At 44.7% G+C, this 13230-nt stretch overlaps 1 protein-coding gene across 1 annotated transcript in view; it reads left to right on the forward strand.

The window, feature by feature from the left end:
• LOC139457247 (uncharacterized) overlaps nt 1-13230 on the forward strand; it is a 119463-nt gene that overhangs the window by 51873 nt on the left and 54360 nt on the right. The window contains exons 22-29 of the mRNA XM_071238658.1: nt 127-330; nt 1406-1600; nt 2843-3031; nt 3474-3716; nt 6315-6566; nt 10091-10279; nt 10730-10950; nt 12760-13012. Coding sequence (XP_071094759.1) covers nt 127-330; nt 1406-1600; nt 2843-3031; nt 3474-3716; nt 6315-6566; nt 10091-10279; nt 10730-10950; nt 12760-13012 — 1746 coding nt within the window. The remainder of the gene's footprint in view (nt 1-126; nt 331-1405; nt 1601-2842; nt 3032-3473; nt 3717-6314; nt 6567-10090; nt 10280-10729; nt 10951-12759; nt 13013-13230) is intronic.

Here is a 13230-nt window from a genome sequence, read left to right on the forward strand (position 1 = left end):
TTTTTTTTCAAGCTCCACCACAGTGCTTGAAATGTCTTTTCTCACCCAGCAAAGAAAGCCAAGGATTCAGTAATCAGAGTTGGGAGCTTTAGATATATGTTGATATGCATGTGTTATATTTTCCAGCGGCTAGCTGTCCCGAGCTGACTGTCTCCCCGGGCTCGACTAACGCCCCAACAGTCACCCCCAAGGGGAGCATCCCCTACCTTGCCTACTTCAGGCTCACCTGCTCCTTGCCCGGGGGTGGCACGACGACAGAGGAACGTCCGTGTTACTACAACAAGCGCACCAGTTCCTACCAGGTGTCTTCCACCTCCCTCACATGCCCCAGTGAGTATGGAAGATCCTCTATGTAGCTTACAGACATGAATCATATGAGCTTATGTCGTGACGGTATTTGGCCCCGAATCTGCAGCAAATGACAGTACAAATTCCCAATTTGATTGAAAATTTCCCAATGCAATTGAATGAACAAAAGTATTAAAGAAATCAAAGTTTGATCAATGTCGTAATTTTTTCCCAATTGTGGGGGAGTGGGTAGGAAGTTTTTGATGCACTATTGCACTATTAATAATGACTCCCCTAATGCTTGTCATAATTTTGGATGACCCTCCCCATGTACATGACCCTCCCTGAAAGGACAAAATGCAAAAGCACTTATTATTATTTTTGTATTATGAAATGTCCATTTTTTATATCCCTCCCCTCATATTTTTGGGTGACACTCCCCTCATTCCAGATCCGAGAGGGAGATCCAGGGGGTCCAGACCTCCCCATCCCCCAACCCACCGACCCCCCTTTCGCTTTTGAAAACCAAATGTAGTATATTGTAGAGAGTAAAAGTATCTGAGAGAGGATTCATCCCTTTTTGAAATACTGCCTAGCACTCCTATAATAAATGACTGGTCTCTTGGAATACTTTGCATGAAGAAGGCGTTTTAGAGTACATTTATAGTCATTCAACACTGTTAGATAATCAGCAATCGCCATCAGGTTTTTTTCAAATGGGATCTGTTGGTAGATTAGATTGTTGCAGATCTATCTAAATACAATAATCCACCCCACACACATCTATCTTAGTACAATAATCTTCAACAAGATGTTTTGCAGCAATTCATCTCACACTTCAACTTCAGCAACCCAAGCAAACAGAGGCATCTTAATGGATCAGCTGGTGCATGTCACCATATCCCCAATGCTCTGATCGATGTTCATGATGTTTGGACTCGATTATTTACAGATCACTGTCATATAGCTGGAGTATTAAAAGCTTTAAACAGCAAACAAACAAACTACGAAAGCCAATTCAAGTATCCATTAAATTATCAACATGGGATATGAGTCTTAAGATGTATCTGAAATCAATTGATTTTGTTTCTCTAATACAACTTCCTCCTTATTCCAGGCGTGGATTGTGGCAGTCCCCCTCGCATCTCAGGGACGACCTCGTACATCACGTCCTGCACCAAGTCCGGCTGCCAGTTTCTGTTTGAGTGCAAGGCTCCGCTGTTCACCCGGAATGGTACCAGCTCCTACAATGATGCCTACGTGCGATGTGGCTCTGACGGACAGTGGGACTTCAACAGCCTTCGATGTATAGGTGGGATACCTGCTCTCTGTGAAGTGTTAAACAATCAATGACAGTCTACCGTCACATGTTCTCTGGTTACACTTTGCAGTGATTCGCAGTTGGAATTGGACCAAGTCAGGTTGAATGTTACAGTCTGCATCTCTACTGCATCTTGATGCATCTAAATGCATTTCTGCTGCATCTTGTTGCATCTTGCTACATCTCTGCTGCATCTTGCTGCGTCTTTCTGCATCTCTGCTGCATCTTGCTGCATCTCTGCTGTATCTTGCTGCATCTCTGCTGTATCTTGCTGCGTCTTGCTGCATCTCTGCTACATTTTGCTGCATCTCTGCTGTGTCTTGCTGCATCTCTGCTGCATCTTGCTACATCTGGCTGCATCTCTGCTGCGTCTTGCTGCATCTCTGCTGCATCTTGCTGCTTCTTGCTGCATCTGGCTGCATCTTGCTGCATCAGTACTGCATCTTGCTCCATCTGTGCTAAGTCTGGAGATTCAGGGTTAGAATAGCATCCCAAGCAACCTTTGATTGTTGTAGGGTTGGGACGGGTATCTCGGGGACTCGTGTGGGTACTGAGTAGGACTTTGAGAACCACAGGACTACCTGGACCAGTGGTTAGTCACGTGATATATTGTTTCATGACAACAATTCACTAAGTCTCTAATCTTCACATTTCTTTATGACTATGAACACGTTCCTTCTGATTTATATATGTTTGAACAAAGCTAAAACTTTAGTCAACTTTAGTGTATGCATGACCACATCGTTTTATATGTATATCTAGTTACATTCTGCCAGGGCTACTGTCAAATTATTCCCAATCGGACATTTTGTACCTATCTCTTGACACCAACAGCGGGTACCAGGGTAGGGTCAGGTAGTAGGGGTGTGGGGTATCCGTGTAGCAAATTTGAACTTGTCCCAGCCCTAGTTTGTTGAATGAGGGGACTATGTTGATCAGATGGTCAGGCTTGGTGACTTGGATGATTGTCTGCCATGGTACTCAGACTGTGTCTTGGTGCTTATGATATCAATCAGTATTTTTACTTCCAGGCTTGACTATTTACTGGCCACTGTTAATATAACTGGAATATTCTTGAGTGCAGCATTAAGAACAATAACAAATATCTGTCTCACTCACATCACTTCTGAATATTACAGTTTGCATGAAATGCTGGTGCAGCATGTATTTCTGTAAACATGATTTGTTGTGCAAAATTGCAAAATGACTCATGAATTGTTTCCTGTGTTGTAGGCCCAGTGTGTAGTGACCCTGGCACGCCCCCTGGTGGGGAACAGGTGGTCACGTCATACGAGGAGTTCAGCTTGGTGTCTTACCGATGTGACCGAGGATTCTTGCCCACCGACCCATACCCCCTAGAATGTGTCTACAACTATCAGACTGTCTCCCTACAATGGAATGGCACCATGCCTAACTGCACAGGTAGGGCCACCGCCTCCTTTGTTCACAACCCGCAAGGGTTCCACATGACCCAGTCATCTGACAGAATTCGCTGTACAGAGTTACATCCCTTAGGAGTGTCAGAATCCAATGATCTTTTGTTTGAATCCCATACTTGCTCTGAGTGATTCTGGGTTTTATCAGCACCATACCCATCCCAGGAGACAAAAAACTGATGCCATGTTAAATTGTATGTTTTTTTTAATGTTGCTATACAACATTCCTACAACATTCCTGCAACATTTGTACAACATTCATACAATATTGCAACATTCCTGCAAAATTGCTACAACATTCCTGCAACATTGCTACAACATTCCTGCAACACTGCTGCAACATTCCTGCAACAATTATATTCACTCAGGACACATAATCCTAGTAGCAGCTTGGTCATTCTCTAATCGTTGCAAATGTGCCGTTTCAGATCAGCAGAAACCTGTCTTTTACAACTGCCCATCGGGTGAGAGGTCAGTCAAGCGGTTCCAGACCCTGCCTAATCTTGACCCCAACCCACAGGACAACACAGTACTGCTGCTGAGACGGAGCGTGTCACCACCCAACTTTCAGGGGAACAAGACACTTATAGCCTCGGACATGCTGGTGCTGTACGAAGCAGAGGACTACGCTGGCAACATCGGCACTTGCACTATCAACATCAAGGTCATTGGTAAGTCCAACTACTTCTGAACTTAGGTGGCTAGGTTGTCTGTGTACTGGTTTCATATCTCTATCTATCGCAAGCTCCGATGTTCATACAGTTTGGCCCTCACTCTATGAAGGTTCATACTCCAATGAACTCATACAAAGTGAAGGTCAATTCTTAAATGAACTCTTGCACTGTCAAGGTCAAGGTCATTGGTGAGTTCCCCAGAAGGTGTCAAGGTTAATGTGGAGGATTCTAGCCTATTATTAGCCACATGGTGAAGATACAGGTGGTAAGATACTAAATCCGTATGTCACACGTGTGTCGTACAATAATGTTAACCTCATTTAATTCGTTTTGATTGGATAACTGTGACCTTTGTCACACCTGAACTGCTTCATTCATAAAAAATTGGGAATTATCAATCTATTTACAACTACAATGCAGAACTGAAGCAAACTCTTGAATGCGAGAGACATTTACAAACACTTTATTAAACCAAACAAGATAGTCACACGCATCAATTTCACTTTGCATTCTATATTAGTTATGCACAGAGCTACTACAGACATTAAATAATTGACCTATATCCATTTGCAATGTACAACTACCGATCACTTTTTATAGCCAGACAGTGTAATTACATGATTAATTTGTGTACTTCAGTATGGATTTGTTGACATGGTATTTGCGGTGTTATGTGTTCACGGTAATGTCTTTGCTTTGGGGAAAAAACAACCCATCATGGCTTGTATAATACGCACCCCTTCTACCCTGCTGTGTTTTTTGGAAAAAAAGTGTGCACTATACTCAGGAAAATATGGTATGTAGAATACTAAACGAGCTACCGTGTAATACCAACTTGACATAATGAGTGAATACTTCTGGCTTTCACTCGTCAAATAACAGAACTATTTACAAGTTTCATAAATTTGTATTACACATGAGTAAGTTTAGAATTTTATTTCATAATTGATGTTTATAACTTTAAAAATGCAACAGTATAATCCAATTTTGTTTGAAAGAATAATACATCAAACACGTCAAGAGTTGACACATATTAATTTAATACCATACACCGGCCCACCTTTAGAATTCAAAGGTCTGTTCCACAGAGCTATTGTTTCTCTAAGGTGATCATAACAGCCTTTGATACTTTAACATAGACTTACAGCTGTCGTTGCACTACAAACGCCTTGTGCAACAGGGTCCTGCACCACCAAGTTAACAAATACGTCCGAGTATACCCTATGACATATTTTGTGAAATTTTGTTGCAAGGTACATCTGCGAAACAATGCCATGTGATGTCAGCCTAACTGAGCTGGGGTCATCGTGTGTGCATAAGCTCCTCTCAGTGATCTATCATCTCTACCGAAAAGTTGTTGAATTATACAAGGGATGTTAAGAGTTTTCAATATTTGTAGGCGAAACAAGCAGTCACACACATGCATGCATGTCGCTATATGAGTGCTATAATCTTGAATGTGATGTTAAACCCCATTTCACCTCCCCACCAGTGATTCGGCTACCGGTAACTGTTTGTCAGTTTTTGTAGATGATGTGAAGTCTTGTTCATACACAGGACCTGCTCACAACCTGATATTTGGTCCCAAATCTGGAGCAAAGATTAGTAAATAATTCCCAAATTGGTGTTAAAAATATCCCAATTCATGTTAATTTTGCTAATATTATAGCTTTGTAACTGATAGAGATCACTCTTTAACACTGATAACTAGACCAATATAGAGGAAGAGGATTTGATGATCAGTTTTACATTATTCAATGTTAAAATAACTCAGAATTAAGGAATATATGAATTTTGAGAAATCCCAAATTTCAACAAAATAATGATTTCCCCCCCCATTTGCCTTCCAAGGGCACTTGGGTTAGAACCCTAGATAACTCCTTGATACTGTCGACCACTGGTTTGCTAGGTGCAGACTTGATTCTGACAGATAAATGTGATATTAGGGGTGAAACGATACATCAGTACACTGGTGCATTGAAACTTTCAATTTCTAAAATGATATTATTTGTTATTAATTGTCCGGTGAATTTTAAACAATTTAAATTGAAACAATTCATAATTCATCATATTATGAATACGTAACAACTTGTAATTTGTGTGTAAAAAGTCGTACTAAAACACGCTGTTTGAAGGGGGCGTGGCATAAATGAAAATGTCCGATTGGGATTTTAAATTTTCCGGACCCCTGATTGAAAGCTTTCATGCACAATACGATACACTATACATTTTTTTCTGTATTGCTACAAGACGATAGATACACTTGCTAAAATAAATTACAACCCATTTCAGAGCCCCAGCACTATTGTCAGTCAAATGTTGCAAAATGTGTTATAATTAGCGTTTCAAGTGCACCTGAAAATAGCCTCTACAAACTATGTGTTGACAGCTAGAATATTCCACACAGTTTGTCATATATCATATATCACTATGCCCATATTGTCCATATTGTCTGTTTGATGAAATTGACCAAAATTTGTTGCACATCGCTAGAAGATGAAGCAGCTGACAAAACCTGGCCTGTGTTTGGATGGGTTGAACTTGGAAATGTATATGTTTTATTAAGGGGTCGTATAAAACTTTGTCTCCCTATAGATGAGGAACCTCCTGTGCTGGTCTGTCGAGACTCATTCAACTATCAGCTTCTCACCGAGTCCGAGCAACAGACGTTCGACGTGACAACCTTCGCTTCAGCCTCTGACAACACCGGCGTGAGCAGCCTCCAATTCTCAGTGACACAGCTCACCCTGGACAAGAACAGCATCGGCACAGTCCACACCATCACCGTGACAGCCAGCGATGCTGCAAACAATGAAGACACCTGCAACATACAGGTCACAGTGACAGGTGAGTGACTCCCTTGCCTCGGGGGATGTGGTATTGCAGCACAGTGACAGGTGAGTGACTCCCTTGCCTCGGGGAGATGTGGTATTGCAGTCACAGTGACAGGTGAGTGACTCCCTTGCCTCGGGGGATGTGGTATTGCAGGCACAGTGTCAGGTGAGTGTCTTCCTTGCCTCGGGGGATGCGCTATTGCAGGCACAGTGACAGGTGAGTGACTCCCTTGCCTCGGGGGATGTGCTATTGCAGTCACAGTGACAGGTGAGTGACTTCCTTGCCTCGGGGGATGTGCTATTGCAGTCACAGTGACAGGTGAGTGACTCCCTTGCCTCGGGGGATGTGGTATTGCAGTCACAGTGACAGGTGAGTGACTTCCTTGCCTCGGGGGATGTGCTATTGCAGTCACAGTGACAGGTGAGTGACTCCCTTGCCTCGGGAAAATGTGGTATTGCAGGCACAGTGACAGGTGAGTGTCTTCCTTGCCTCGGGATAATGTGGTGTTGCAGGCACAGTGACAGGTGAGTGACTCCCTTGCCTCGGGGAGATGTGGTATTGCAGGCACAGTGACAGGTGAGTGACTCCCTTGCCTTGGGAAGATGTGGTATTGCAGCACAGTGACAGGTGAGTGTCTTCCTTGCCTCTTCAAGATGTGGTATTGCAGTCACAGTGACAGGTGAGTGACCCCCTTGCCTCTGGAAGATGTGCTATTGCAGGCACAGTGACAGGTGAGTGTCTTCCTTGCCTCGGGGGATGTGGTATTGCAGCACAGCGACAGGTGAGTGACTCCCTTGCCTCGGGGGATGTGCTATTGCAGGCACAGGGACAGGTGAGTGTCTTCCTTGCCTCGGGGGATGTGGTATTGCAGCACAGTGACAGGTGAGTGACTTCCTTGCCTCGGGGGATGTGGTATTGCAGTCACAGTGACAGGTGAGTGACTCCCTTGCCTCGGGGGATGTGGTATTGCAGCACAGTGACAGGTGAGTGTCTTCCTTGCCTCGGGGGATGCGCTATTGCAGGCACAGTGACAGGTGAGTGACTCCCTTGCCTCGGGGGATGTGCTATTGCAGTCACAGTGACAGGTGAGTGACTTCCTTGCCTCGGGGGATGTGCTATTGCAGTCACAGTGACAGGTGAGTGACTCCCTTGCCTCGGGGGATGTGCTATTGCAGTCACAGTGACAGGTGAGTGACTCCCTTGCCTCGGGGGATGTGGTATTGCAGGCACAGTGACAGGTGAGTGACTCCCTTGCCTCGGGAAGATGTGGTATTGCAGTCACAGTGACAGGTGAGTGACTCCCTTGCCTCGGGGGATGTGCTATTGCAGGCACAGGGACAGGTGAGTGACTCCCTTGCCTCTTCAAGATGTGGTATTGCAGGCACAGGGACAGGTGAGTGACTCCCTTGCCTCGGGAAGATGTGGTATTGCAGGCACAGGGACAGGTGAGTGACTCCCTTGCCTCGGGAAGATGTGGTATTGCAGGCACAGTGACAGGGCTTTCCAGAGGCTTGTTGTGTATACTATTATCATTTAGGCCAAATGTTTCATGGTAAGTAAGATCCCTGTAAAAGATATTTCACTGTCAAATTCTTTTATTTTGTAAGATTCAAATTTTAAAACGGGTGTGGAATGATTCGTATGTGTTTTATTTCTCAATAGCCAGATTATCATTCCTAGAAGAAATATATAATGATGATATATAGTGAACTTGATGTTAATATTTTGAGGATTTGCAGAAATTCTGCCATGGCACATGTTCCACCAAGGGAAACAGGATAATGTTTTCCTGAGAAATACTGAACATTGGCCATTTAAATGAGAGAAGAGCTTCAGACAAGCCAGCCATAGCAATTTTGGTCTGATGATGATGATAGTCATTTGGAAGTCATTTGGCTACCTCTGAATTTTAGACAGAAGACAAATTGAAATTTAGGTCGCATTGGCGACCATTTTAGTCTTAACTTTGAAGCCTGTACTCAGTGATACAGGGTCTCTGATAGACAGAGATGAGTGACAGAACATGAGCGGAAAGAGGCAAGGGGAAGCTGAGCCCTATTGTCCTCGCAACTATTCTGTTTATCCTGATAGTCACAAGTCCTGTATCTGTCATACAGAGGGAAAGCTGAGCCCTATTGTCCTCGCAACTGTTTTGTTTATCCTGATAGTCACAAGTCCTGTATCTGTCTTACAGAGGGGAAGCTGAGCCCTATTGTCCTTGCAACTGTTTTGTTTATCCTGATAGTCACAAGTCCTCTATCAGTCTTACAGAGGGGAAGCTGAGCCCTATTGTCCTTGCATCTGTTCTGTTTATCCTGATAGTCACAAGTCCTCTACCTGTCTTACAGAGGGGAAGCTGAGCCCTATTGTCCTTGCATCTGTTCTGTTTATCCTGATAGTCACAAGCCCTGTATCAGTCATACAGAGGGGAAGCTGAGCCCTATTGTCCTCGCAACTGTTCTGTTTATCCTGATAGTCACAAGTCCTGTATCTGTCTTACAGAGGGGAAGCTGAGCCCTATTGTCCTCGCAACTGTTCTGTTTATCCTGATAGTCACAAGTCCTGTATCAGTCTTACAGAGGGGAAGCTGAGCCCTATTGTCCTTGCAACTGTTCTGTTTATCCTGAAAGTGACAAGTCCTGTATCTGTCTTACAGAGGGGAAGCTGAGCCCTATTGTCCTTGCATCTGTTCTGTTTATCCTGATAATCACAAGCCCTGTATCTGTCTTACAGAGGGGAAGCTGAGCCCTATTGTCCTCGCAACTGTTCTGTTTATCCTGATAGTCACAAGTCCTCTATCAAATGCTCAACTCCCATGATCAGTACAGAGTGAAACCACATGTCACCTCACCTGTCTCGTGCCTGCCAGCAGCCTCCCATTGTATTCCTAGTTCAGACATGGAGCAGACAAGTGACATTACATGTTTCACGGCTTTGCTTTATTTATTGAAGAAATGAACGACAAGTGGGAGTTACTCAAGAAAACACTGCAGGGAGAATAAACCATTTGGGGCTCATGAGTAGCTCATTATCCCTGCAGTGTTTTATTGTATGATACACAACTCACAATCATCGTATATGAGATATCTACACCATATACAGCCTCTTTAAGGATGTTGATAAGATGTACGAGTTTTAAAAATATTTATCTGTCTTTTTAATAATGACATCCTTAATACAATCTGACTTTGGCAATGTCGGATAATAAGTCCATTTAATGAACAGGGAGGTAAATTTGGTATTTTCAGATATGCTCACAATTTCACATAAGTTTTCTGTACCTTTTCTCCCGAAACCAATTGTCATATTTCACCCACATTTGGATGCAATAGTCAGCCAATCATTCATCTGCATTGTCCAGAAAAATCTGTGGTGAACAACTCACTAGACACTTCCCTCTCAAAAATAATGGAATCAATTTATGACGTCATCAAGTTCGAATGGCCAGTTTTTCGTGAAATAAACCATACTTCGTTCATCATTGTTCTTGAGTTTATCGCGAAGCTATGTTATATTTTACATTGTTCATGTTTCAGGTCCTACTTGTCAACAGTGGACTGTGCTCATCCAGAATGGGCAGACATCTTGCCAGAACACGGCTTTCGGTAACCAGTGCACAATCACCTGCAACTCTGGCTACACACTGTTCGAGGAGAATGACGCTGTCACTAAGACAATACAATGTGCATACTCTACGGGCTGGCCGACCTTCCCCCAGTGTGTCCGTGAGTTGCTTCAGGTTGTTGCAGGCGTAGTTGGGTGGCCGTGTGGTTATAACACACATTAACCATGGTGAAGGCCAGGTTTGATTCCACAAAGAGATTCAACATGTGAAGCTGCATATGTTGCTGGGAATTGCTAAAAACGGAGAAAAACAACTCTCAACAGGAATTGATGTAAAACTGCTGAGAGCATGGCGGCCTGATAATCAAACCAGGCAGACCAGTGGTTGATAACATGAACAACTAGCCATGTTAACCTCAGTTGTCTTTTATGACTGACCCTACTCCAGAAGTGCCAAAATTTCGAAAATGTTGCACAAAATTATTTTTTCTTGGAATAGCATAATAATTTTGTTCTTTCTAGGGCAGAAGAGCTCGAGGGCCAGAAGTGTTGTTAGCAAACAGAATGATTTGTCAGTTTGTTGACAACATGCAACCTTTGTATCTTTGTAGGCAAGCAGAGAAGCCCATACCGCTACGCCCCGAGTCTCCGCTACGTGACAGGGACGGTCATCACCACTGAGTGTGAAACTGCTTACCAGAATGACTTGTCTAACAAGATCGCATCACTTCTCCCCACGCTAAGCAACCTCTGCCAGGGTCAGTCGCCTTCCGTGACGGTATCCCTTCCGACCAGCTACACCCCAGTCACCATCTCCTCCTTCGCCGGTGTGGTAAGTACAGGGTCAGTCGCCCTCCGTGACGGCATCCCTCCCCACCAGCTACACCCCAGTCACCATCTCCTCCTTCGCTGGCGTGGTAAGTACAGGGTCAGTCGCCCTCCCTGATGGCATCCCTCCTCCCAGGTGACACCTCCTGCTCTGTGTGGTAAGTACAGGGTCAGTCGCCCTCCGTGATGGCATCCCTTCTTCCAGGTGACACCTCCTGCTCTGTGTGGTAAGTACAGGGTCAGTCGCCCTCCGTGATGGCATCCCTTCTTCCAGGTGACACTTCCTGCTCTGTGTGGTAAGTACAGGGTCAGTCGCCCTCCCTGATGGCATCCCTCCTCCCAGGTGACACCTCCTGCTCTGTGTGGTAAGTACAGGGTCAGTCGCCCTCCGTGACCGCATCCCTCCTCCCAGGTGACACCTCCTGCTCTGTGTGGTAAGTACAGGGTCAGTCGCCCTCCGTGATGGCATCCCTCCTCCCAGGTGACACCTCCTGCTCTGTGTGGTAAGTACAGGGTCAGTCGCCCTCCGTGACGGCATTTGTCCTCCCAGGTGACACCTCCTGCTCTGTGTGGTAAGTACAGGGTCAGTCGCCCTCCGTGATGGCATCCCTTCTTCCAGGTGACACTTCCTGCTCTGTGTGGTAAGTACAGGGTCAGTCGCCCTCCCTGATGGCATCCCTCCTCCCAGGTGACACCTCCTGCTCTGTGTGGTAAGTACAGGGTCAGTCGCCCTCCGTGATGGCATCCCTCCTCCCAGGTGACACCTCCTGCTCTGTGTGGTAAGTACAGGGTCAGTCGCCCTCTGTGATGGCATCCCTCCTCCCAGGTGACACCTCATGCTCTGTGTGGTAAGTACAGGGTCAGTCGCCCTCCGTGACGGCATTTGTCCTCCCAGGTGACACCTCATGCTCTGTGTGGTAAGTACAGGGTCAGTCGCCCTCTATGATGGCATCCCTCCATCCAGGTGACACCTCCATGGCAAGTTCTTGGTACTGGCAACCGTACATTATCATGTTCATCAGATTGACTCTTTCTCGGATCCTTATCCTTTTCTTCATTATCTTACCATGCATAGTCTTTCCATTTTTACTGGGCACAACACTGATACTTGCATGATTTTCTCCCTTGAGTGTGCCAGGATCCTATGACCATGAGTCTGAGTCCCAGAATTGCCCTGATTATGTTTCTTAATTTGTCCACACCACACTTGACTTGTTTGTTTCACTGAAGTGATAATCATCCAAGACCTGCATAACTTCAGGCGATCATCTCATATTAAGTTCACTGATCAAAGTGTCGCTAAGCCCAACTTCATGGTGTCAGGTGTATCCAAACTTACTATTACACTATGACTAACTCATATGGGGATAATGTTGTTTTATTCTTATACTGTTGAAAACATATGACTCACTCTTCTTAGAACAAAATATAGGGGCGGTTGTGTAGCCTACTGGTTAAAGCATTCGTTCATCATGCCAAAGTCCTGGGTTCGATTCCCGACATGGGTACAATGTGTGAAACCCATTTATGGTGTCCCCCGCCGTGATATTGCAGGAGTATTGCTAAAAACGGCACAAAATTATATTCACCCACTCACTCATGAAGTCTTGAGACTGCCTCCGTGGTCTAGTGGAAGACATCTGCCCAGAGAGTGAAGCTCCCTAGAACAAAATAGACAGTCAGGTTGCCTCGTAGACAAAGAGTTTTTGTCGTGCCAGAAATCCAGGTTTCATTTCAACCTTAGCATGTGTGTGAAACTCAAAGCCATGTTGAAACCAACCACTGTCACGTGACAATTTCTCCCCATCTTCAGGTTACAGGAACGTTTAACCTAGAGTTTCTTCCTCACGGGTACTCAGCGAGTCAGTACTCACAGTGCGTCAACACCATCAGGAACATCTTCACTTCCAGCAACAACCTCATCAGCAGTGTGCTGCAGCTTGCACAGCTGGGCAACTGTGCTGCATCGTCAACAGCGACGTACAGCAACACCGCAGCAGAGGGTGTGGGTTGTTATGGCATAGAAGAAGTCCGAAGTTCCGTCATAGAATCTGGCGACATATGTGGTGAGTTCAAATGATGTGTTAGACCAGACAACGTCTACTATGTCAGACTTCCTTATTTTTAGGTTCACAGATTTTTTACACAATAATACAGGTTTTCTGCAAAAATGAAATTCCTGTATATATAATTCCAATTTCAAGTATTTTTTTTTATTTCCCAAAAATGTTCAGTAGGAAGGGAAAGAAATATTAACAACATAAAATGGGGGCAGGAGGTTTTG

The sequence above is a fragment of the Haliotis cracherodii genome, unplaced genomic scaffold (genome assembly GCF_022045235.1).
Source record: "Haliotis cracherodii isolate W230 unplaced genomic scaffold, xgHalCrac1.p SCAF_12, whole genome shotgun sequence".
Lineage (NCBI taxonomy): Eukaryota > Metazoa > Mollusca > Gastropoda > Lepetellida > Haliotidae > Haliotis > Haliotis cracherodii.